General features: G+C 40.2%; 1 protein-coding gene across 2 annotated transcripts in view; it reads left to right on the top strand.

Annotated features, from left to right (window-relative positions):
* The first annotated feature begins 363 nt into the window (after window positions 1-363).
* SLC12A2 (solute carrier family 12 member 2) overlaps window positions 364-26,417 on the top strand; it is a 54,079-nt gene continuing 28,025 nt past the window's right edge. For both annotated transcript variants that reach the window (XM_068177541.1, XM_068177542.1), the window contains exons 1-9: window positions 364-1,263; window positions 16,619-16,738; window positions 17,776-17,851; window positions 18,367-18,462; window positions 20,046-20,185; window positions 20,951-21,061; window positions 23,949-24,057; window positions 24,462-24,589; window positions 24,678-24,762. In XM_068177541.1, the coding sequence (XP_068033642.1) occupies window positions 379-1,263; window positions 16,619-16,738; window positions 17,776-17,851; window positions 18,367-18,462; window positions 20,046-20,185; window positions 20,951-21,061; window positions 23,949-24,057; window positions 24,462-24,589; window positions 24,678-24,762 (1,750 nt within the window). In that variant the 5' untranslated portion in view covers window positions 364-378. The remainder of the gene's footprint in view (window positions 1,264-16,618; window positions 16,739-17,775; window positions 17,852-18,366; window positions 18,463-20,045; window positions 20,186-20,950; window positions 21,062-23,948; window positions 24,058-24,461; window positions 24,590-24,677; window positions 24,763-26,417) is intronic.

The following is a 26,417-nucleotide window of genomic DNA, read 5'->3' on the forward strand; positions in this document are numbered from 1 at the left end:
GTGTGGGGGGCTGTGTGTGATGGATCAGGGGGTGTCTGAAGAGATCTGGGGGTGCGTACGAGTCTGGTGGTGCGTGTGAGGGACTGTGAGGGGAACCGAGAGGATCTGGGGGTGTGCATGCGAGGTCCAGGGTGCGTGAGGGCTCCGGGGGTGTCTGAGGGGATCTGGGGCGTGTGTGGGAGGTCCGGGGCTGTGTGAGGGACCGGGGGGTGCCTGAGGGCTCTCGGGGGCTTCCGAGGGGCGCGGGCTCTGTGAGGGACCGCGCGGTTCCGAGCGCCCCGGCGCTCCTCTCGCGAGACGAGGCGGCGGCCGGCGGGGCCGTGCCGGGCGGGATCGCGGCGCGGCCCCCCCGCCCCTCCTAGCGCCGCCGCGGGGCGGATGCGGCGGGGCCGCCATAGTGCGGGCGGGAGGAGCCGCCGCCGCCCGGCCGGGGACGCGCTCCCGCCGCCCCCTCCGCCGCAGCCGGGAGCGGGCGGAGCCTGCGCGGCGCCGCCGGTTTTTTCCCCCCCGCATCCTTCCCGCCGTGCCAGCCGAGGAAGCGACCGCGCTCCTGCCTGGGCAGAGCGGCATCGGGCGGGGGGAGCGGAGGGACCGGAGGCACCAGAGGCACCAGAGGCACGGTCACCTGGCGCTGCGGCGGGGGCGGGACGCGGCGCTTGTGTCTGCGGCAGCCCCGGGGCGCTGCTCGGCCGCTTAAAGCAGCGGAGCCGCCGGCCGGGAGGGGCGTTCGGAGCAGTGGCGGCCGCAGAGCGAGGGGAAGGCATGGAGGGCAAGGAGCTGGCGGCGGGGTCCGCGAGGGATGAGGGCTCCAAGGATGCGCTGGGCAAGCCGCTGGGTCCCACGCCGAGCCAGAGCCGCTTCCAGGTGGACCTGGTGGCCGAGGGGCCCCGCAAGTCGTGCGAGGACATCGTCGCGGCGGGTAAGGGAGGCGAGGAAGCCAAGGGCAGGTTTCGGGTGAACTTCGTGGACCCGTCGGCCGGCGGCGAGAGCCCCGGCGAGCCCCGGGGAGGCAGCTCGGAGGGCGGCAACGTGAGCGGCGTCCAGAACGGCGGCGACACGGTGATGAGCGAGGGCAGCCTGCACTCGGGCGGGCACCACCACTACCACTATGATACCCATACCAACACCTACTACCTGCGCACCTTCGGCCACAACACCATGGACGCCGTGCCCCGCATCGACCACTACCGGCACACGGCTGCCGACCTGGGCGAGAAGCTGCTCCGGCCCAGTCTCGCCGAGCTGCACGATGAGCTGGACAAGGTGAGAGCGGCCCCCGGGCTCCCCCGGCGCCGGGAGTGCGGCGGCTCCTCGGAGCGTGTCGGCAGGAAAGCTTAAAAAAAAAACAAAACAAAACAAAAAAAAAAACCACCCCACCAAAAAGCGAAAGCTCGCCGAGCCTCGAGCAGGCGCAAATAGCGCGGGTGCATAGCTTGCGTCTCAGTTCTGTTATATATATATATATTTTTTGTCTTTTCCTGACGCAGTGGTATCCATCCCCCCACACACACGTGCTTTTGGGAGATGGTCCCCCAGTGCGAGAGGTATTTAGAGCCGTAGGTCTGTTTTCCCCGTCACCGAGCGGGGATCTCTTACAGGTTTTCCACTTCCAAATCGCCTCGAACAGTTAGGGTATTGATTCGGGTGCTCGCCGTGGGAATTAGTGTTGGGAAGGGGAGTGAAAACATTTGGCAGAGACGCTAAAAAAAAAAGAAGTAAGTAAATAAGGATGCGCTTGCTTTGGTAGCGGCCGGAGGTTTGTCTCTGCGGCTCCGAGGCATAGCCCGCTGGATCCGATGGGATCTGGATCGGATGCTGCTGGATCTGCACACAGGCACAGATCCTGAGCGAGCCTTCCCAGGGCTGCTCGGTGGCTCCAGCGCCGCGGTCAAGGCTTGAAAAATTTCGGAGCTGTGCGTCTCAGGCTTTTTCTATTTTGGACTAGGAGTCTGTGTGTTATTTGAGACGAGTTGACAGTGAGAGCCTTCTTTGCATTACAGGCTGGCTTGGCTAGAAGACCAGCTTTAGCTGAATGTAGAATTAATTTCCTAGACTTTTTGGTTTTTTTTTTTTTTTTTTCTTTAGCTATCGTCACTAAACTAACTCCAGATAAAGATTAAGCTCTTGCAGTGCTGTTTTCTCACAGTTTGGAAATTGGTGTATGGCTGTGCTCAGGAGCCAGTGTTGTATTTCTGCTGGGTTTAGGGAAAGAAAGAAACGCATGGGCCACATTCTAAGGAAGTGGGTTTTTTTTTTCATCCCATTTTTCACTCCTTATAGGCGGAGTTCCGTGAGGAAATGTGTGTCCTTTCCAGATTTACCTGTTTCACATCATTATTAGGCTGCTCAGTGCATCAGCACTGATGTGTGGGGTTTGGGGTTTTTTTGGGGAGTAGTGGTGATTGTTTAAGTGTATTTTTTACACTGACTGTGGAACTGTTCCAATAGAAATAACTGGTTGGTTTATTACAAAGATACTTGTTTGTGACATCTGAGATTAGATGTCAGATTTTAATTAATAACCAGCAAATTACTCCTGCCTTCCAGGTCCCCTTTTGATGGACCTAAATGATGATCTGTGGTCTCATTCTTAGTTAGTATGAAATCGAAATTGGCACTTACTGCCATGTGTTTGGACTTGGGTAAACTATAAGTAAAACACATATATGTGTGCTTGCAGTACATGTGAAACCACATTGGTTTTCCGTCCTGCTGCTCCCCCAGATTTCTGACTCCTGGTCCATGATGGGATGACCAGGTGTTGGATACTCAGCTTGTAAGCAGAACATTTCTCGAATTTCTAGGGTTGGCAGATAGCTTTTTCAGTGTGTTAATGTTGCAGCACTGTGGAAAGCTCTTTGATACCATTAAGATATTTCAGTGCAGAATATAACGTATTCTGGAAATACAACTTCTAAAATTGTAATTTCGTTATTAAGAAGAAATTAATGGCCAGGAATTTTCTTTGTAGTCTGTGGCATAGAGGAGTGGTAGACAACCTAATTACAGGATCATTATCAAAACAGTTTCATAGCGAGCATTAATTAAAGTCAGATTATTAATTTCTTAAATGTCATTAATTCGTTCTGCAGTGTGGATAGATGTACATGTGGTGATACTTCTTTTTTTAAAGCCATGCCCTGTCTGCTTGGGCCCCTCCTTCCATCACTTCCATGAAATAAATATTGGGGTGGAATATGGAATTTTGGTTGCATTTGATATTAAGTATTAATTTTTAAAGAAGGTCACAGTGTCAACTTCAGAATTTTAAATTGAAGTTCAATGGAGTAAGTCAAGTGTTCTATCGCTGGATGTTTAATGTCCAAAGCAATTATAGTGTTAGCAGGTACTTAGGCTTATAAGAAAAAGGGAAGCCATTATTTTTGCTTCCAACTTAGCAAAATACTTTCCAGATAAAGCTGTGAACACAAAAGCTTTTAATAAGGGTGTGTTCTGCATGCTAATAGCATCAGATACCTACATTCCTGGCAATCTCATGTCAGTCTCATGGGAGTATGAAATGCATCCCATCTCTGATTATGTACTTGGTTTGTGAACACAGAGCCCTGATAACTTTTAAATCAAGATGGTGCTGTACTTTTATGTGGAAGATGTTCTCAAAGCTGTTGTGCTTTTTTTTACTGTTTCCAGGGGTCTTCCTGTCTTCATTCTCAAAGTGACTTCAGTTCCTGCTGACTAGCAGGTCTCTATTGTTGAATAATTCTGTGCATTTGGGAAAGTAACTTGAAGAATTAACCTTGCTCTTTAGCTGTGGGTTTTGTACCAATTTGTCAGGTACAGCATGTCTGAGCAAAGTAGCTGGTACTTCCTAGTACCCTTTACATAAAGTTTGCACAACCTATTGTTGTGCCTTTGCTCTTGACCCAGTGCATCAAGAATGGCAGATACTTTGTGTAAAGAATGATCCAAAGCTGTTTACCAGCGGTATGGTTCACTGCTTTGAATGCAGCTATTTTATCCAGCAGTTAGAGTTCGTGCTATTCCGTTTGCTTTTAATAGGTGAGGCAGCGTTGGAGCGTTGTCGATGCCAGTGCCAATTATAGAACAGATTTTTTTCTTTTCCTTTAGCTTTGTTTAGAAGCTTCATCTGTCTAACACTTCTACTGATTCTGTTCTCACAGAAAAGCAGTGTTGGAAGAAGAGTGACTGTTTTGAGGAAGACACGCACACATGTACTGGAGGGATCCCATTTCACAAGGGTTTGTCCTGCAGACCTGGTGGGATAGGTGTTTGTGTGGCCATTCCTGCAGTGGCTTTTCTCGTAGGAAAGGGATTGTTCTTGAAACTGGCTGTGGAAACACAGCTGAGTGATGGCTGCAGTACTCTGAGGTGGATGAATTGCATAACACTGGTCTGGGTTGATCATACTGAACTCAAGGAGAGGGGTCTTGTCTTAGTATGTCATTGGCTGCAGATAACTAAGGTGATCAATCTGTTCCTTACCCATTTGGTATGTATTGATTTCTGTCTGCTTTAGAGAGATGAGAAAGAGAATTCGGTGATGCTGTTGCAGTTGCTGTCTTGTAAAGAGAATATGTTGGAGGAGCTCTGGTCTCCAAAGATATTGAGGTGAGAGGGTGTTTATTAGAAAAGGAAGTGGGAGAGAAGTCAGCATACCATGACATGCAGGTTCTTGTAGCAGTGGTGTCCCCTGCCCTCGTGAGGGGGGGATCTGTCTTCAGACCATGGGAAGATTAAAAGTATTCTTTTCTTATTTTTTTCCCTGTCTTACAGCTTTTCTTGGGTCAGCTACATCTGCACATAAGGATACAGCCCGTAGAAATCCTGGACATGCCTTTGTGCTCCTCAGTTTATCAATGCCGTGTCATAATATTGCAGACCTTAATGTTCTGACAAATGTATACTGTTAGGGTATTCAGACCTGCACACTGTAACCCACTGAGATAATTCTGGATTTTTCTGTATAGCGTTGAGTGAACTGGGGAGGTGAAGTTTTTTTTTTTTCCCCTTAAGACTAGATCTCGCTGTATTTGAGTGGTTCTGATTTGATCTTTGTGCAGTCCCTCGCAGCTGTGGTGAGTGGATGTGGTGTGAACCAAGCCCTCTGCTGGCAGCTCTGCTCTGCTGATTGTTAAATACTCACCGGGAGCGCTGACAGGGTAAGGTACTGATCTCAGAGGAAGATACAACGCCTTACACCACCTCCACTCCACCCCCATCCGGATCAAATTATAAATCAAAACAAAAAGAAAACCCAAGGTATTTAAAAACACAAGTGTGCTTTGCTTCCTGCCACACAAAAATCTGTGCACCTGTCATTTGGATTTGGAGACGGGTGTGAGATAAAAGGCAATTACTGGTGGCTCTGATACAAATTAAGGGTTTTTTTTTTTTGTTTGTTTTTACTCAGGTTGGGTGACTGTAATTGTTCTCAGTTGTCTTTCGGGCTTTGTTAAGTATTTTCTCAAACACTGCAGTTTTTCCTCTGACCTGACAACTTCAAATGCTTAACATAAGCCCAGTGAAAAGGTCTGTGTATGGCACTGCTTTCTAAAGAAAATTTATTCTGTCTTGAGAATGTTGGACAGCTGCTGCATCTCTAATAATTGTTTGGTTGTATTTTCTTTCAATTTGTGGTCTATGTTTGCTTAGCCTGTAATGAAAGCAGAACTCAAGTAAAGATGCATAAAACGATAAAAGATGATTATGGGATATCAAGTGTAGCTGACCCTGTTATGTAAGGTCTGTCTTTAAGAGCTCCTTCCTTCCCTCTCACAGAAGACTGAGACCCTCTTGCAGATGGTTTTTATTGCACCACCTTGCTGAATCTTGTCTACAGACTGGAGGTCTCTTTCTTTCTTCAGTTCCTGTTATTTTTAATTTAAATTACATTTCCTTCTTGCTGTCCTTCATATATGTGAGCAGAATTTGAATCTTCTTTATGAAGTTCACTGTACTAAAATTAAACAAGAGAAGCTCTCTTAGTCTTGGTCTCAGTGCTGTTGTATGTCCCAGAAGCCTATAATTGGTAACTGTTCTTTCATCAGTTTTAAACAGCAGTGACCTTAATGCACCTGTACTCAGTGAGGCTTTATTTGCATCACACAGAGGAATGTTTTTATGCTTTTTCAGCCTGTATTGAGAATCCTCACTTTACTTACCCTGATACCCCACTTAAGCACAACTATTTTTATCAAGGAAAAAAAGAGTGTACTGCTCTCTTTGCAGCAGTAAATAATATTAGTGTTCCAGGGGATGTGTTTTATGAAGACCTTGTATAATTTGTATTTTTATGTTGCTTGATGCTTGTATCTCTTGAATATTTGATAAGTCTTTGATAAATCTTGCACTGTGTGTGGTGGTCCAGTTCCCTGATCCAATACTTAAGGGTTCTGCACAGTCTTTCCACTGCATGCAGGCATCAATAAAAACGTTTTGAATGTGCACTCCTAATATAAATATATTCATTTACTTAAAAATTTTATATACAAGTAATGTGTATAGTGCAAAGTAAAACTTCAAGAGTGATATAAAGATGAAATTCACGCTTCCTTTTTTTCTCTTTATTAACTTTACAAAAAAAGTGTCACACTCCCTGTGGACTGTTTCAGAAATGGTTAAAGAGAAAGGTCCTGCAGAATTCATCTTCAGATTAACTTTTTTCCCTTTTGGTACAGTACTTGATTAGACCTCAAATGATTTTCATTCTTGAAGCACATTCTTGGAGGGGAGGAGCTTGGCAAGATCAGTATCTTGGAGTAATTTAAACCAACGTACTGCATCTTCTGTTGGATTCTTCAGATTTTTTTCCTAAAGCCTCATATAATACTCATTCATGAGGAACCACAAACCCATTTTCCCCTCTTCTTGGTATAGGTAGTAGCAGTCACACTATGGTCATTGGTTGCTATTAAGAATTTCTTTAATTAGTTAAAGTTAAAATTACTTCAAATTATTTGCCTTTCAGAGTTTTGGAAGCTATCCAGTTTTTGCAGTTCAAATGCATGAACAGTCTTTGTTTTATTTCTGCACTTCACCCTACTGATTATACCTGACAAATTTACTGACATTTCATTTATGTATAAAAAGTAACCTTGGATGTATTATCTGTAAGCTTGACTGATTTAAGGATAAGTTGATAAAAAGAGTAAAGAAATTCTAAAAAATTAGGTTAAAGCTCAATTTTAATAAGAGGGGGTTATCTCTTGCATCTTCATTTCGTTAGTTAACTTCCCTTATTTGAATCCACTGCCTCTATTTCAGATGATTCAGTTGTTTGGGTTTTTCTAAATTCAAAGAAAACAGCTATAACTGTTTCAGCTGTGAAGGAACTGTGATGCTAGTCAGTTTGGTCTGTCAGTCTACATGGCAGAGACTTCTAAGACTATTCTTAGTAATACTGCTTTTGAACTGTAAGCAGTTTGGCAACTTTGGCTGAAATGTGGTGCTGTGCCAGTCCAAGTGAGTGCTTATCTGTGTGAACATACCAGCCCTGCTCACTGCTGGCTCAGGGGCTGTGCTGTAGCTGCATTCACCATTTCAGAAGATGACATTAAAAATTCAGGTGGTACTTCAATGGTTTTTTTACTCCAATGGGCTTTTTAGTCTGTTGTAATCCAACAGGTAAAATGTAATTTTTCAGGAACTTAGTACATTGGAGCTAGACTTCTAATAGAAATAGGATATTTTATTAGGGTTTTGCTATTGCTGCATTTGCTCCTGTCTCCTGCTTCTTGAATAGAAAGTGCACCATGTTTTGCAGAAGTAGATGAAAACCAAAAGCTGTTAAAAGCAAGAATGCCTCAAATTAACCTTCATTTTGGGGTGGAGAATAGATGACTTGTGTGCTGGTTTTGGCTGAGGTAGAGTTTACTTCCCAGCAGCTGGTGTGGGATTCTGTTTTGGATCTGTGCTGGACACAGGGTTGGTAATTGAATTTTTTTTTTTTTTTTTTTTTTTTGTTTTTGCTGAGCATGACTTGCACAGAGCCAAGGCCTTTACTGCTCCTCCTGTGGCCACGCTGGTGAGGAGGCTGGGTGTGCATGTGAGGGTGGGAGGGGACACAGTCAGGACAGATGTCCCAGATTGACCCAGGGGATGTTCCAGGCAATGTGACATCAGTAGAAAAACTGGGGGAGAGAAGGAGGAAGGGGAGTGATGCTGTTTGTCTTCACAGGTGATGTGATGAGACCCTACTCTCCTGGAGGGGGCTGAACAGCCCTGCCCAGCCATAGGAAGCAGGGCATTAATTCCTTGTTTTGCTTTGCTTGTATATCTGGCTTTTCCCTGGTGAGCTGTCTTCACCCCACCCTGTGAATTTTTACCTTTCAATTCTCTCCCCAGTCCCACTGGTGGAGCAACGAGCGAGTGGCTGCTTGGGGCTGGGCTGGCTGTTGGGATTGAACTGTGATGACTTGGAAATCTGATGTGTCCCAACTATCTTCTTGACAAGACTGAAATGGATTCTCTTTTGTATCTAATAGCAGAACATTGTATTTCTTGGACTACACTTGAGTATGCCAAACTTCTCTGCAGGAGGCTTCCTAATTGGATTTACTTCAGCTCTTATGCAATCACGTGCTGCATCTGCTTCATTCTGGAGTGTATCAGGCTTAGGTGTTTCAGATACTCATGTGAAAACTACCCATGTTCAGAGCCTGAATCCACTTTTCCTGTGAAGTGTGGTTTCTCCTTCCAGGATAATGGATATCCAAAGGAATGTTGCATTCAGTGCACAGTAAGGAATAATTCTGTAGATCATTCAGAGTGCAGTGGTGGTTCTGTGAAGGGTCATACATATCAGTGCAGAAATAAAGGTGCGTTCTTGAGGTGTGAAGTAGACTCCATGCATTTCTTTCCCTTAAACTGAAGGGATTGGTTGCCCCTACCCTTGTGCAGGAAGTCATGCCTCCTGCAACTTTCTGTTAACCATAACCGGAGAGACTGGAAAAGGAAGTTTGGGCTTTTGTGGGGGAAGTTTGATTTTTTTGTGGGTTTGTTATGTTTTGTTTTTGCAGTGGCCAACCATGTTGAGTATTCCTTGGCAGGAAGGCCTTACTTTAGGTACAGAATTCCTGGGAGTGCAGACCATAAGCATTGTGAGTCTTCCCCACTGCAAAGTTACTGACCAAAGGCCTTTTCTCGTTTGTTTCTAATTTTCATGATCAGCTTGCCCAGAATTTTCATACCATCCTGTGCTTAGGAGGGATGTATGAATCAAGATGTAAAGATGCGGGGAAGTTTTCTTTATTTTGCGAAGTGCTCTCATTCTTTAATTAATGTTTTTGCTGGGGGGGAAAGCAAATATTTATATTTCTGATGGGATACTGGTCTTGCATACCTCTAGATGTCAACAAAACTTTGCTGCTTTATCACATGTCAAAACTACTTCAGAGGGATGTAGCCTTCATGCAGTAAGCTTAGAGATTTGTCAAGAAAATTGTGTTCATGTAAGACATTAAAGTAGTCCTAATCTTCATAAACAAATCTCCTGTTTATCCTTTGTAAGTATACCACCTTGAAAGAAGGATTTTTAACAAAGCTGAAACCAATTGCCTGACTAAGTCTTGCTAACTTAGTTAATACATCATACTACATGTGAGAGTTGGGGGAGTGAGTGGATGATCATTTCTTTAAAAGAATTAAAGTAAAAATGGCTTTTTAAATCCTTATATATACAACATATATATGCACACACGTAAAGAAAACGCACTTTAATGTTTCTCTATTAAAAGCAGTGTGCAAGACAGTATTACAGACTGATGGCAGAGACACACAGCTAATCCTTCAGTTGACATGTTAATTGCAACTATAAATTTCTTCTGTTTAAAATTGCTCTGCTACAATCACAGTACAACACTCTAATTTCAGCTTAAGATAACATTAACATTCAGTATTTGATGCAATCTCTTTTAAAATCTCTGGAAGTGGATGCCAAAGGCATTTGCTACTGTATTTTAAATGTATAATTGTAGAGAAGGTAATATAGTCAAAGCACTTAAGTTTTGGTCTCTTGGCTGCAAACCTACAAAAGATTTCCTTTGATTGAGGTGAGTAACCAATGATTGTGGCTGTTCATGTTTGAGTCCCAGGAATCCCAAGTTTTAAGAACTGACTGTGTTTTATCTGGGCAATTTATCTCCTGCTGTTCTAGGTAACTTCTGGATGTCATTTCATGGCTTAGTGGGCTTTTTTTAAGTTATGACTGTAAAGACCCTGCAGTGGGAATTATGGCAAATTTCCTAATAGAATTTATAATTAATTCCTGTTTTATAACCAAGTAGTAAAGTACCTAATATGACTGCTGAAATTTCTGAACTGCTGTCAACAGTAATGACTATTCATTGTTTCCTGATAGTACTCATTTTTTTTGAGTTAGTTCTTTAAAGAAAATGCTAAGAAGGTGTTAGGCAGTCTGAGGTGTCTTGAACATGTCTTTGTGCCATGTTTTTTTTCTGTGTGCTACCTGACTGGGTTTTTTCCCCCACTGGGAGCAGTGCTGATCAGTCAAGCTTCCCATATAACTCCTGAAAAATCTGAGCATCTGAATCTGTGTCATTAGCTTGGTAAACTATTTTTAACTAATAAATAATCAGAAATCCTGTCGATTGCTCCAGGTGTTTTGTGGAAGATACTATCTTTCTGAGTGAGGGGTAACCCTGTCTTGAGTACCAAAGATTCAGACTGTTACATCTGTTTCAGAATTTACATTTTCATTCTTCTTTCGTCAGTATGAGGCCAGTTACAAAGCATTAGCTGAGAGTTGTGCATGCTTGTTCTTAGTTTCTGTACATGTCACCATCCTTATTCCAGCAGAGCAGGACTAGTTTACGAAATACTGACCAGTCAGATTGTTTTTTAAGAGAATGTTACATAGAGTAAGATAGTTTAAAAGTCATTACCTGTGATACTTCCTTCCTTTAGAGTTGTTTGTTTCCCTTACAGGAAAAAAAAAAACCACTTGAAAACTGTGGGACTTGGCAGAGGTGTTTTCCAAGTTTAGTGTTAAAAGCTCACGGTGATTTGTAGTTTATGAGCAAAGTTAGAAGTAGTATGGCAGCCTCTCTTGAGAAGTGATTTCCTGAAAAAGTGGTTACAAACAGTAGTAGGTGTCACCAGCTTGAATCAAAGACTGGTGAAAACTTCTATTTCCTCCTGTGTATTTAAGTACTGAAATATTCTGGATTCTCAGGCAACCAAACTCAAGGCTTTTCTTGATAAAGGACTTATCGTAAGACTGTCTGGTATCCCTGGACAACAATATGCTTCAAGCCATTCAGTGGAGATTTAGGTGTTTTGGAAAGGAAGCTCAGTCCTCTTGATCTCTTTCACAACTATGTGAATAAAAGCATTAAAAGATAAAAACAGCTTATCAAACTGACCCATAGACAAAAACTGGGAATTTTATGACTACAATCATCAACATGCTGCAAAAATAATGTTTAAAGAACAGATTCATTTGATACGGCTTGGTGTCCTTCAGACAACATTTAATACCTAGCTTATTATTTGTTCTTTATCAGACAGCATCACACATGTACAAGTACAAACTGTTTTCAAAAGTTCTTTTATATCAGAGGTAAACACCATAGCAGCAGAATTATTCTGTGCAGTTACTCTATGCATGAAATATATCTAGCACTTCTAAAATCTTTTATTCAGCTCCTTGGAAGTGTCACAGGTGGTGGGAAATAAGAGTCCAAAAGTTCATTTGCTCTTTCAAGAAAAAGATTTTTGGTAGTGTTCAAAAATCCTTTAAAGTGTTACCATCATTTGAGGCAAAATGTCTAGTAATTCTTATGTAACTTGATAGCTTTCTTTATTCTGTCATTTTTACTATATCTATGCGCTGGTATCCTTTAATTAGAAAAGAAAAAAACCAAAATAAATGTTCATAAGCTTTTTTAATCTATGTTCTTGTACTGTGTTAATTCTGAAAAGAGCAGGTTTTGTAGCCATAGTCTTAATAGTGTGCACGTCTGGAGTTGGGATATTTGGGAGTGTAATCTCTCCAAATGATTCTTTCTCTGTTGAGACAGATGGCATGCTGCATCTGGATCAGTACTTTTTACTGCTTCTTCCCTTCCACAAAATAAGGAACATCTTAAAATGGCAATGCCTGCAAATGTGGGAGATGGAAACAGAAATTGTGGTTGTAAGAGCTGGTGAGCAGGTTGGCAGTAGAGCTGTGAGCCACAGTGAAGGACTGCAGAAGATGTGTGAGAGAGCATTGAATTGTTCTGTCAGTACTCTTTGGGCAAAGATGGTTCTCTGGGTAGCTTCCTTTACTTTTTTTTTTTTTTTCCTGTTCTCTGTAAGCTTGAGAGAGCTGTGCTCAGTATCAGAATACAGGTATGTAATCAGAATAAAGTATGTATCAGGGTAAAGTGTCAGAATTTGGAATGCAGATACAAAGCAGTTTTAAGTGTAAGCAGCTTGATTAGGTGTAGTGGAAGGCCATTTTTATATTCTTTGCAGAAGCTGCAGCTTGAAAAGATTAGGCTCTTGATTTTTAGCATTATGATAATCTATTGAAACCAGCTTCAGTACTGTATCCTGCCAAGACGAGAAGAAGCTGCTGCTGTGAAGCCGTTCTAGGGAGTTCGTGTGAGAAGAACCTCATATTACATGGCATGTGCTAAACCTGTGACTGGCCAAACTTGAGGAATGGGAAAAGCAGTTAAATGCTGTAGTCTGAGGTGCTTCTCTGGTTTCCTGTATTTGCACAGGACTAATAGCAGTGGGAGGGATTACCTAAAGAAGTCAGTAAGACTTGGAACACACCAAGTCAGGCAGTTCACAGTGACAGCAATCTGCCTGGAGATCCAGGAGGCAGTCTTACATACAAACTTGCTGGTGGTCCTGCCCTTTACTTGCAGCTTCCAAGTTGTGATTCTTGAAAAGAAACAAGACTTCATGTGTGTTTTTTCTGGTATTACCTCATACAGTGCAACATAGCCCAAGTATGTTGCCAGCAAGAGGGGATTTAGATCAGTTCACCACAAAAAAAAAAAAAATGCTGCATGACATACACCATTATCAAGAATTCTTAAATAAAGCAATTTTTACTGAACTTTTTGATGCACCAGTATATTACAGGCTGTGTGTGAAAAATCTGAGATCTCTTCTACCAAAATATCAAGTATTTTCTTGTTACTAATCTACTTCTAATAGATGTGGAGGCTATTCACAGTTGTCACAAATAACTTATTGTTATGATCCAGCACTGGAGATGAAATAGTAGATTATCTGTGTAGGAGCAGAAATTAACTGTTTCTTGTCTGAAATCCTCTCAGTGTATGATAAAATTGTCAGCTTGTAAGCATATGTTATTTTTCCTTTAACAGCGCAAATGAACACCATGACTATTTTTGGACTGATTATTTTGTTTTAAGAATTGTGTTAATAAGACTGTTTCTGATCTGAAATGCTAAATCCCCTTTTCTTTCCACTTTTGTTACACCCCCTCCAAATCCACAGTGTGTTAGTGTTTTTTACTGTTTGTGAAGATCTTATCGTACATGTATTGGCTGTTCTAAAATAGTGCTAGGGCAGTTTTTTCCATTCAGTGTCTGACTTGAGTAGAAGCATTGTTTCCTCATGAACACAAGCATGAAAAATACTACGCCTGCTTGATTTACAGCTGAGACCACAGTGGTGCTTTCTTAATATCGCCTTAGAGGGCTGAACTTGGAGCCTTCTGGAGTGAAATTCTTTTGTGCCCACACTCTGTAATATCTGTTCTCAGTGGTGCTTTATTGGGCACCCACCAGCACTGATAACCAGGAATAACCTTTCAGTTATTACATTTTGCTTGTGCCTCAAAATATTTTCCTAAGAAATATTGCACAGTGTGGAGAGATGAGACGTACAGAACAAAACTTCCCTGTGTTCACAGTGTGCAGTATCTCAGAGCTGATCTGGTAACTGATAACTCAGAATACCAGTTGTGACCCATTATCTCCTCCCCAGAGCACAACAGGCTGAGCTATGGGCTAGTTTGAGCAGTACAGTAAAATGTGCAGCTGCCACATGGTGGTTGAGGTTTTGGGGTGACCTTTGGGGGTCACGTTGGCAACGTGTGCAGGTTTTACCAGTACTTGGCCCACCATGCTCACATGATGAAGTATGTGATCCTTTCTTAGACTAGATACAAAGGTATTTCTCCACCTTCTTACCACACCTGAACTTGCAGCAAATAAACTCCAAGCTTGTTCAAAAAAAAAAAAGGCATTAACCACTTTATTCGCATTTCACTCTTTTAAGACATGAAGATAAAGATGCCTCTTACTGTTCCTTGATCCTCCCTAACCAGTCTTCTGAGAGAACAATTTTGTTATTTCTTATTACAGACATGATGCATGTTGTTGTAATAGCAGAAGATGTTATCTAATGTTGGCAAGTTTTTTTGGCCAAAGCTTAAAAATTGTTTAGATAATTTGAATGTAACTCCTTTTATGTAATGGTTTAAAATAGAGTTTGTTCCAAGTATAATGTGATGGTTTTCTGTGAGGAATAAGAATGGATTTTATAGGAACAAGTAATAAGTGGTTTTACTGTCTCATGTTTGATTGGAGGTTTTGGCATAGTTATGAACATGTTTATAATCTGCCCCTTGTTTTAATGCATCTTTTTTCTCTTTGTTTCTTCCCCACTTCTGAAAGAAGTCATAAAGGGATACATTAATGCTTGGAAGGATTTTTACATTTTATTCTGCACTTCTAAGCTATTGGAGCAGGGTAGGTGGTCGGCTCATCCTCTCCTGGCATAAGCCTCAGGCTTGAGTAGGAGATTTTTTTTTTCTTAGTTCTGGTTCAGGCAGGTCAGCATTTCTGAAATGTAGCAGCATTGTAATTCTCTTTTTGGTCCTCACTGTTCTTCTTACCCCTTGAAATGATTATGCGCCACTACTTGATTTGGCTTGAGTGGCTGAATACAAATAATCAGCAATCAATAGATTCATCTGGTGAAAGGCTATGCAAATCTCCCAAGAATTACAGCCATTAGTTCTATCCAGGAAAGCTGCAGTTCAGCAATCTGGATAACTCCTGGTTTGGTTTCTGTTTGTCCTCTGTTTAGTATATATAATACATACACACACATGCATGAAGGAATAAATATATAACTCATAAGATGGCATCTTTTTTTTTTTTTTTTTTTTTTTTTTTTTTTTTTTAATTGTAATCCCTTCTGGAGCCAATATAATGTACTCTTTAGGATAATTAACTGTTAAAGGTAATGATCTGGAAACTGATCACAATTCTGCCTAACAGTGGAAGGCTTGTGCCTTACAGGATCACCAGATGTGTTGCAGGTGTATCTGTTTCTATGAGAATTTCATAAATCCACATCAGTGAGAGAAGCACTGGCATGAATCTGTGCTACTGACCTTCGGATAAGGTTGACCTAATATTTTTTTAAAAATCTGGTTTGTGTGTTTACTGCTGATTGTAAGAGGATGACACCCTTCATAACTGATAGGGTTAGAAATATTTCCTCTGGACCCTGTGCTGAGGCTGTATCTGGTACTAATGTATCAAGAGTAGAAAGATTTTGGTAAAATACCTCACCCTAATCTTTATTAATCTTTCCCTGCATACACTTAAAAGCCTTATTTGTGTCCACTCTATTTTGTGTCTGTCTTAGCAAATGTGGGTTTTGCCCTTTACCTCATTGGGATTGAACCTCTAATTGTTTAAATGTTTTCTAAGCCCTGGGATGCAGGCTGCTTCACTGTATGCTGCTTGAGCTGGTTTGTTGAATATTGTTCAGGGTCTTTCTAGTGTATCCATTCTTAATTCTTGCCGCCTTGGATAAACTAACATACTCAGCTTAGAGTGCTTCTTGCTTTCTTACAGCAAGTGTAGGAAATGTTTGAGTTTAGATCTTCTGGTGCTTGCCTGGCTTGGCAAAACAAAATTGCCTTTTAAGCAAGCATATATGTGTGTGTGTACACATATATTTTCAGTTTATATTTAAAGTTGAGATTTTCTTTGTTTTTGAAGTTGAGAGTTGAATTGTAAATGAAAGACACAAATTGGCCTTTGTCCATGGGGCTGATGTTTTCTCCATCTGTGATCCTTCCCATTTAAACGGAGAGCAGTGTTTTGGAAAAGACTTCTCTTCCCTCCTTTTCCCTGAAATGCCAATCTCCCATCCTTCTTTCTGGCAGCATCACCTTGCAAAGAGTAGTAGAATAGTTTACAGGGAAATGAATAATTTATTTCCTGAAAAATTGATCAAATGACAGCCAAGTCTGAACTACAGAAAATGCTACACAGAGACCAGCAACTTGTGGTAGAGCAGTCTGTGCTTTCAGGTTAAGAAGTAAAATTTCTTGTGCATTTTAAATCCTCAGCTTTTTTTCTACAGACCAGATGTTTGACTATTTAATTCTTGAATCTACTTCTCACACTGGCTGTTAAAGGTTTGCTCTTGTAAGTTGTTTTACATTCTTTTAAATCCGAGATGCGCGTCATGCAAGGGACGTAAAGGAGCAGCTCAATACTTTTGCCATGTCATTCTTTTTATTTTTCTTTTGACACAAGTAAGATGGGTGTTTTTTACAAGATAAGTTTCACATGCCTACTCTGCTCTGTCAGTCACACAAGATACAATTTTTTTTGTGTTTTCCAAGGAGCCCTTTGAGGATGGCTATGCAAATGGTGAGGAAGGCGCACCAGCTGGGGATGCAGCTGCTGCTTACACACCTGACAGCAAAGGGGTGATCAAGTTTGGCTGGATAAAAGGTGTGCTGGTAAGTTTGATATAGGGTTCTTCAGTTTCTTACAGGTGCTGCTCTATTCTTACAAATCTTTCCAACCACCTTCTTTGTTGACAGGCATTGTGAGAGTGTAGTATAAAGATTATATATAAGAGAGGTGTGATAAATGCCATAATTTTAGGAAGAGTTGCTCCTATTTCAGCTGAATTTTAAGGCAACAAATACTTCAGGGCTTTAAGTTCTTTAGGGTTTATGGTTTCTTAGCACAGATTTTAAGAGTTTTTATGTTGCTTGATTTCCAAGAAGGAAAAAGATGCCATAGTAGAAAAATATATGCTGTACTTCTGTGGTTTGGAGAGGTTATCTCCTTTTTTTTAGGATTTAGGGAAGAGAGAAACCCAAGATCTGTTTTTAGTCTCCTGTCTAAATTCTGTACGATGCAAACTATTTTTACTGAGATCTAAGAGTTGTAAATACAAAATTAAAAAAAAAATGCACACCTCTCCATCCTGTTATTGTGCAGATGTGTTGTAAGATACAAAATTTACAGAAACGGAAAGTTGCAGTAGTGTTTTTGTTCTTTTAAGAAGAGTAAGTTATTCAGTAGGTTGTTGCTTTAGTGCATGTTTTTTTGGGTTTATTTTGGGTTTTTTGGGTTTTTTTTTTTTTTTTTGAGAAAGAGGTTTGTGGGAGAGGCAAACTGGGGTTTTAGACTTCACAATCATCACAGACTTCTATCTTATAATAAGTCATGTATTCTGTAGTGTGAATTTTGGATCCTAAAGGTTAGGGTTTATTATTATTATTGTTTATGGCATACTGCAAGTGTCAGATATTGAACTGCTGTTAACTCTGTGTTTAAGATAATAACTTTTAAAACATATTTAAGTCCCTTTTTTTTAACCAAACTTAAACTTGTATGATAACATCATATTCTTGTGAAATAATTTGAAAAGTGATGAGGAAATACAGCAAGATAATTTTAAGAACACTAAAACATGAAAGGAAGAATTAGTGAAAATGACTGCAGATGCAAGAACTAATCTATGTTAAATTTCTGTTTGTCCTAGGTACGATGTATGTTAAATATTTGGGGTGTGATGCTCTTCATCAGACTATCATGGATTGTAGGACAAGCTGGGATAGGTATGGGTACTACTGCTGTAATTTTATTTCAGTGACTTTTAAATGTTATCCACAAGAGATGTTGATCCTGAGCTGTTACTTCAAACAGGAATAGGAAATTACCTTAATATTGCCAGTTTTTATGGTAATTTATCTTACTAAAAACTTCAAGCAGTTACTTAGACTTTTTCACTTAGGTACAAGGCAGGTATTTTAAAATTGACATTGGTAGGTCTTCAGTGAACTGTAGAGATAAACTTTTGATCTCTAGTTATTAAACCCTGCATATAGACTGTGTAGTATATAAGCAAATATTTTCCAAGTGTTGGATTGATCTCTAGAATATAGCTCTTACCTTGCTGATTAAAGATAATCTTTGCCCAGTTTTATTTGTATCCTGACAGGGGAAAGAGGAAGTCTTTTGCTTGAAAGTAAATTTGTGTTGTATTTGCAAGACTTTAAGTGAAATTAAGCTGACAGTTTGTACTCCTTAATACTGCAGGACTTACAGTGTTTTTCATCTCTTTTCCCAAAAGGTCTGTCTGTCTTGGTTATTGGAATGGCCACTGTTGTGACAACTATTACAGGACTGTCTACTTCAGCAATAGCCACAAATGGGTTTGTAAGAGGAGGTAATGCTATTTTCTTGACGTTTTTAAGCATTTTTCACTCTGGAGTGCACACTTTAATGCTGCTGAGGAGCAGAGGTTTCCTTGTGTTCTGTGTGTGATTAATAGTCTCTTAATTAACAAAAAGTCAATTGCTAGCCTACTAATTAGATTTGAACTAGTACCTTGCTTTTGTGCTGTAACAAACTTTATTGGTGTAAATTTGTAATATAAATGTTTTTAAGGATACATACCCAGCAGTGTTCAGGGTCTTAATATTCTCTTGAGCTGCACTGGTTGGTTAAGAGTGTGCTTGTGTGTGTTCATGTCCTGAAACAGACCTTCACACTAGTAACTCTCCAAAGTTAACTCCCGCTTTCCCAAGGCTGATGGTTTTCATTCTCTTCCATGGTTCATATGTTGTTGTCAGCTATTTTTGGAAGTGGTTGGTGCCTCTGACATGATCTGGCTGCTTCATGACATTACAAGACTGCTACTAGGAAAAAAATATGGTGAAATTAAAGTAGGAGCTTATAAAACTGTGTTCATTAAGATTAAAAATGAAGCGAAAAACCTCACTATCACAAAGTAAACAGACCCAAAGGGGAAAAATCAGCTATGAGTGTTAGCATTATGTCAAGCTTAGTTTCTAAATGCCCTTCTGTTTTTTAATTCTATGATGTATATCAGGTTTCCCCATTTGTATAGGAGCTTTTTTTTTTTAAGTCACTCTTGAAAAAAAATACTTCATTAGAAAATTTGAAGTACTGAATTGGAAGAACTGTAGAATTTCACAGGAACAATTGTTCCTATGAAAATGTTATATTACAGTACGATTTTTTGATTGGTACATAGCAAATACAGAGTATGGCCAGGCTGGGTGCATATATAGGATTTCCACAAGAAGCCTAATGCAGTGAAATTAAGCATTTTCTGTTGCAAATTTTTAACATGCACTCAGTTACTTGAGACTGGAGCTTTGAGGATTTTGTTGCTTCTAGAATGCTTAACCTTAAGTTTGAGGAATAAGCCTTTGCTACATTTTCTAAACTTTACCTTTCTGTAATACTCCAGATACTCAGATTTTCATTTGTCATGTGGGATTTGTTGTTTTTGTCCAGCTCAAAAGTGCAATGAACAGGCTCTTGAGAGTCCCATTGGAGGGCAGAAAATTCTTTTTAACAACAGAGCTTTTAGGAACAGGTCTTGGAAGTTTGGAACTTCAGTGGGTTTATTGCCGTCTGCTTTACCAGTTGCTTGATCTTGACTGTGCAAGTGCTTTGAGCAGTTTGAAGTAAAAAGCCCAGTTATACTGCAGCTTGTGTTCTGCAGTTTTTAAACCATGGAACTGGCTGCATACCTGAAGTGCAGTAATCCTATGTGGTGCATGAATTATGGTTATTTCCAACTGGTCTCTTTTCCTAAGAACCTGAAATACATTCCTGAAACTTCAGCATGTCTGTCCCTAAAATACTGAGTTAAGGGTAATTTTCGAATACATCAAGGAATAAAGAGTGAGTAGATTCTAGCTTGTGTAAATGTTAAAGTGCTGGTGACTGTCTATCATGTAGAGGACTCTTTTGTCATTTGTTTTTTTTTCCTTTCAGGAGGAGCATATTACTTAATTTCCAGAAGTCTGGGGCCAGAGTTTGGTGGTGCTATAGGTCTGATTTTTGCATTTGCCAATGCTGTGGCAGTGGCAATGTATGTTGTTGGTTTTGCAGAGACAGTTGTCGAGCTGCTCAAGGTATGTGGAATGACAGTGCTAATATTGATTATACTTTATATATAAAGTTTTATACTTCATATAGAAAGTTTGAGTATATAAAGTATGTATTTTTTATGTAAAGTACATGGGTTTTGATTCATCTGATCACAAAATAGTGTGGTTTGGAAGAGGTGTTTCAAGGTCACCTAATCCATCCCCCATCCAGATAGAACCACAGAATTGTTTGGGTTGAAAGGTACTCTAAAGTCCACCCAGTGCCACGGCCCTGCCATGGGCAGGGGCACCTTTCACTATCCCAGGATGCTCCAAGCCCCATCCAGGCTGGCTTTGGACACTTCCAGGGATCCAGAGGCAGCCACAGCTGCCCTGTGCCAGGGCCTGCCCACCCTCACTGTAAAATATTTCTTTCTTACATCTAGATTTAATCTGCCATCTTTTAGTTTTAAACCATTATTCCTTGTTCTGTCACCACATGCCCTATCCAAAAGTCTTTTCCCATCTTTCTTGTAAGCCCCTTTAAATATTAAATGATGGCAGTAAGGTCTCCCTGGAGCTCCCTTTTCTCCAGGTTGAACAGCCCTTATCGTTTCCATTTGGAAGATTCATTGATCTAAAAACAAGGCAAACCCCAAATTACTTATATCCTTAAAGGGAATTTACAATCAGTAAATTTGTGGTGTGCAGATTAACCACTAATAAATTACAGTGAATAAAATGCTGTTCTTTAGGGAAGGTATTGACCTGATGAAGTATATGACTGTATGTTTTTGTTTGTTTTGTTAGGAAAATGGAACGTTGATGATTGATGAAATGAATGATATCAGAATCATAGGGGCTATCACAGTGGTTATACTGCTGGGCATTTCCATTGCAGGAATGGAGTGGGAAGCAAAAGTAAGGAATCTTTTTTTTTTTTTTTTTTATTCCCTTCATAATTTTGATTCCATTTTTGTACCTTAGCTGCCTGATTTATTTTTAGTATATTCAGTGTATTCAGTATTGCATGATGGTGCGTTCGAAGTCAGTTGATTTTTATGCAGTAGCTCTTGGTCTGGCACTAGCATGTGCAGCTCTGAACAACATTTCAGATCTTAAAACACTTCACTGGAAGCTTCAGCATCTATGAGAACCTAAACTCCAGCATAATCCACTCTTACTGACATTGTCAAGTAGATTAATGGTATTTCCCTCTTCAGGGCAATTACAGCACAAGAGAAGGTAAGACCTTCAGCATGGGAATTTTCCCTTACTGTGAACTTTAGGCAAATTCTGAGGATGAAAAACACAGGGCTGGCTTCTTTCATTCTCTTCTGGTTTGATTTTCACCTGGAAGCAGCCAGACATTGGGATGCATTCACTAGACCCAGCATAGAAGAAGGGTTTTGAACATTGATGATGAATGCGTAGGAGAGAAAACCCTGTTCCCTCACCTTGTGGCTGTACAGTCTTAGGTCAGCTCTGACTGAAGAGGTCTTAACAGAGAAGCTTTTCTGCCTTACCAGTTTCCTGCTTGGCATTATGAGGCAGTGTAGCTTGCTTTCTGTTTCTTGTACCTTGTAGGCTTTTTCTGAATATCTGTCCTTAATGTGCTCAAAAAAAAAAATTGAGAAGAGCCTCTCACTGGGTCTTCCTTCCCAACTTCTATCACAATAACTCCTATTTTCTTCACTGAGAGGCAGCTGAAGGAACTTCTTCATGAAGTGTTGTAAGTTTCTTGTGCTCCTGCTTCAAGAAGGTGATGCTATTCATAATCAGAATGAGAGAGGTTTTTTTTATCATTGTTGCTTTCAAGAAGTAGAGATCCTAGAAGTGAGTGAAGATTGAGTGCATTGCTTGGATCTTTTGGGGACAAAAGGAACTTGGAGAAATTGACTTTGACATGAGCTTCTAAATTGAACTTCTGTAGAAACTATTTACCTTTCTGTAGAAGCCCTTCACTGTCTATAACTTGAATTTGTGATGCTCTCTGTATACACCCAACTGCAAGCAGTGCTGACCTCCTTATTCTGAACTGTTTTGAAAGAATTATTTATTATTAATCTTCTGGCTGCTGCCACTTGGAAATCATAAGTATCTTCATTTTGCTGTGTAGCATGAGCAGGTATATAACAGTAGTTTGCCTGAAAATACCTCTGCTTAATGTTTCTACATCAAACATGAATCATGGTGTTGCTGCAGTGCCATCCTTATTTTAGGAGTAGCTTTCAAAAGTCCTGTCCTCAATGTAAAAGTCAAGACTTGGTTTCTCTGTCATGGAAAGAGGCAAGTGGGAGCAGTGATAGGCAGCTTAACCTGTCAAACAAGCATTTCATGTGGGCTAACATAGAGCTCAGCATAGCAAAACACCAGTGTCTCTGTCTTGATCTGTGGTGTTCTCCTATGCCTTACCTATGTCTTAGAGAATGCCTTGGAAAATGGAGCAGGGGAATCTATAATAATGCCTTTGAACCAGATCTAAAAGTGGAGACTGGGATTGATTCCAGGGAAGTTTGCTTTTAAAAATGCCTTTTTTAGAGTTGGTAGTGTTTACTGCTCAGCTCCTTGTGTTGAAGTCTTAGAAACCCATTCTTTCAGACTTTGGAATTTAAGTGTGATAGTCAGCAAACATCCCTAGCTTCAGGGAGAAGCCTAGCTTAGTTACTGGAAAAATCCACTTGTGGCAGTTGTTCTGTGATAACTTCATGTTTATGTTTTGTCTTATTGAAGACTTCTGTAAGCACCCAGCTGTATCCTCACCCCTTTCATCGATTCTTGAGGCTTTACAAAGATTTAAATAGAGGGCACAAAGTGTTTTCTTCAGATGGACTTTTAAATCTGCTCCAGGCCATTTTGTTCTGTTTATCACTCTTCCACCCTGTTTTCCTGAGAGGCTGTGTGTACTGAAAACTTTGTTTTGTAGGCATGAACAATGCCACAGTGATATTGCATATTAACTCCTGATCCTAGGTGTGAAAAAGGTCTGTGAATAACTTCCCCCAAGCTACTGGCATTCCTTTCTAAGGAATCAAATAACCCAAAAGATACCAGCAATGTGATTGCTTATTTAAATTGAAGACCTGAACTATACTTACAATGCCTAGATTTATTTTTGTTCACACTTCTGAGGTATTGGATGATTTAAAGCACTTCTTGTTCATAGTACTTCTTGTAGGGCTCATAATAGTTCTGCTGAGAAGTGACTAAAAATCTAGGTTGTAATAAAAGAAGTCTCAAAGTAGGAATTAAGAAGCAATTGTTGCAGTTCGCAATTTAATTTCCTAAGTCAGGGTTGAGAACATGATAATGTAGCAAAATAAACTTTTTCCTTGCATAAAATAGGAAACAAAAGCTGTTTTATTCTGGATGTAATAAAATTATTAGAAACCACATACTAAAGTTTAAGACAAAGGATGACCATGGCTAATTATGCAGTAGTAACATTTGTGTTGCATTTGACTATTTTCATGTAAATTTCTTGAATCTCCTCAAACACATTCCTTCTGGAAGGCTTATATATAGAGAAATTAGTAATTTTAAGCATTTTGTCTTTAGAAGTACAATTTTGATGCACTTAGTAATAATAAACCTTTTTGATTAGGCATAAAACTTGGAAATTATTCCTATTTCTTAATTAAAAATCCTCGTACAAGTTCTCTCCAGCTTTCCTCATTTTTTTGTAGCCAACATGCTGAGAAGGTGAAGCTGAATTTGGAATCAAGTAAACATTTACATTTTATAGCACAGCACTTGATACTGTGAAAAGAACAAGTTCTCCTGTCTGACAGCAGTCATTGTGTTTCAGGCACAGATAGTCCTGCTGGTGATCCTCATAATTGCAATTGGAGACTTTGTCATAGGAACATTTATTCCTCTGGAGAGCAAGAAGCCCAAAGGTTTCTTTGGTTATAACGGTATGTTGGAACAGTTTACAGTATGGTAAACAATACCTTTTTTTGCAAAATAAGCTGCTATAATTAAATGAAACATCTAAGATATCTTATAGCCCTATTTAACTGTGGAGACTTTTTTCCTGATTTCTTCTAAATTCTGCAGTTGGGTCAAAACTTGAATACAGCTTAATACTGAATATAAAATTTTAAAAAGCTGGTTTATAGTGTTAAGTATTTTTTCTGCCTTTAAATCTGCTTAAGTTTAGTGTGTTGAGTTTGACTTGAAGAGATGAATTAGGGCTTAAATGTTCTACAGTAAGAAGGTCCTGTGACTGTCAGCTTTTTTACTGGTCTGATGGTGGCTGGAATGGGTTAATACTTCAGCTTCCATGTGAATATTGACAGACTTAAATCTTCTCCTGCAGCTGACATATTCATGGAGAATTTTGGACCGGATTTCCGACAAGAGGAAACTTTCTTTTCTGTGTTTGCTATTTTCTTCCCTGCTGCAACTGGCATACTTGCTGGTGCAAATATCTCGGGGGACCTTGCGGTAAGTAGTGAATTGTAAAACATTCTTCACGACCACTCAAGTGTGCATTGACCTCTGTCATCACTGTCCACTGACATTTTTCTTTCAGGATCCGCAGTCAGCCATACCTAAAGGAACGCTGTTGGCCATCTTAATCACTACATTGGTTTACGTAGGAATTGCAGTATCTGTAGGTAAATAGAGAATGTTTTTGACTTTATCCTTTCATGTTGGTTCCGAGGTTGTATTTTGATATGGTTTTATATAATTTGTTATGCAAAATCGTTATGTAATTGACTTTCCTGCATGGGAAAGTAATAGCCGAAGGTTTGTGGCTTTCACTGTTGGGAGATCCAGTTTTCAGCTGGTTTTATAATTTCGTGAAATAACTGATGCTTTTCTTAGAAAGTGACTGCTTCAGACTAAAGATGACAGAAGACTTCTATCGGTGTTGCCTCATTGTTGCAGTTATTTATGTTAAAGGATTTGCAGTTTAGCAGTGGGATAATCCCTGGATTAGAAAAGCATGTTTTCAGGAAATACCTGCTGAAAAAACACTTGTATTGTTTTGAGGATTATGATCATCAGCCACATACCTGCAGTGAACTGTAGGATGATCAGACAGCACTGTGGTGAGGATGCTTGAGCAGTAATTGCCCAGCTGAGGGAGGAGACCAAGAAAGGCCTTCAGTTCTCATCAACCCACTTTTGGAAGTGCCATGTTCTTGTGTAAAGAGGAAAAATAATCACAGACTGATCTGAGTCTTCTCTTCCCAGTCTTTCCCACCCCACAGTTGTTTGAAATCCTTGAGCTGAAGTTGCCCTGGGGTTGATACCAGTTTTGCTGTAGAGCACCAGTGGTTTACTGTGTTTTTCCCACGCATAAAGTAATTCTAGTAACCTTAAGATTACAGGATTGTAATTGAATCATGTGCATTTCTTGCGTGTGATTGGAAATATTTTTTACTCCTGTCACATAAACTGGTCTCTGACAGCAATAATGATTTTTCTTGTATGAAAGACCTTGTTTCATAATACTTGGGGTGCCTTTTGAATTAAATTCTCATTTATAAGAGTACCATTGATCTTACCACTAATGATACTTCCTTTCCAAAGATACCAATCTTGCTAGTCTGCCTCTGTTGGCTAACGTGGGAGTGTAGCTCTGCCAAATAGCTGCTCTGTAGTGATTGTGCTTTATGCAGCATAATGAGCTACACTCATTTCCTAATTAGATTGACTGTGTAGACCTCTTGCTACCAAATTTGAATCCTTTGGAACCTCAACCCACACAAGACTAAAATTATTGTTAATACTCGCTTATTAATGGAATACTTTGATCAGCTTCCAGACATGAAAAATACAGTATAAAAATTGACAAAAGAAGCAGTTTGCAAAACCAACTGGACGTGAAATTGATTAATCAGAAATGTTCTACTGTGTACTGACTTACGCTTTGAATTCTGCTAGTTAGAAAAAGGCAGCAGGAGTCAGAGATCATGAGTGAAATTTAGCTCCTTTTGAGCCACTGGATTAGGAATATTGGAAAAATGCTGTTATTCCTGTCCCAGAGGAGTGGTAAGCAAATCACTGAAGATTTGAAGGGGCTAGTTAATGTTGCAGACTAGTCATATCTGAAGAGGAGGAGGATGTTCTGAATTTAACTCACTATTTTTATGCTCTGTAGTAAGTAAGAAGGCTAAACTGAGTAGAAAAGAAAAAAGGAAAATTACTGATCCTGTTGCTAGAGCTAGGCAGTTATTTCAGAAAGATAACTGAGACATTGGTATGCATTTTAATAATTCAGCAAAGGACTAATGCAGACATGCAGGTGGCATGAGGAGGCAGA

The sequence above is a fragment of the Anomalospiza imberbis genome, chromosome Z, assembly GCF_031753505.1.
Source record: "Anomalospiza imberbis isolate Cuckoo-Finch-1a 21T00152 chromosome Z, ASM3175350v1, whole genome shotgun sequence".
NCBI classification, from domain to species: domain Eukaryota; kingdom Metazoa; phylum Chordata; class Aves; order Passeriformes; family Viduidae; genus Anomalospiza; species Anomalospiza imberbis.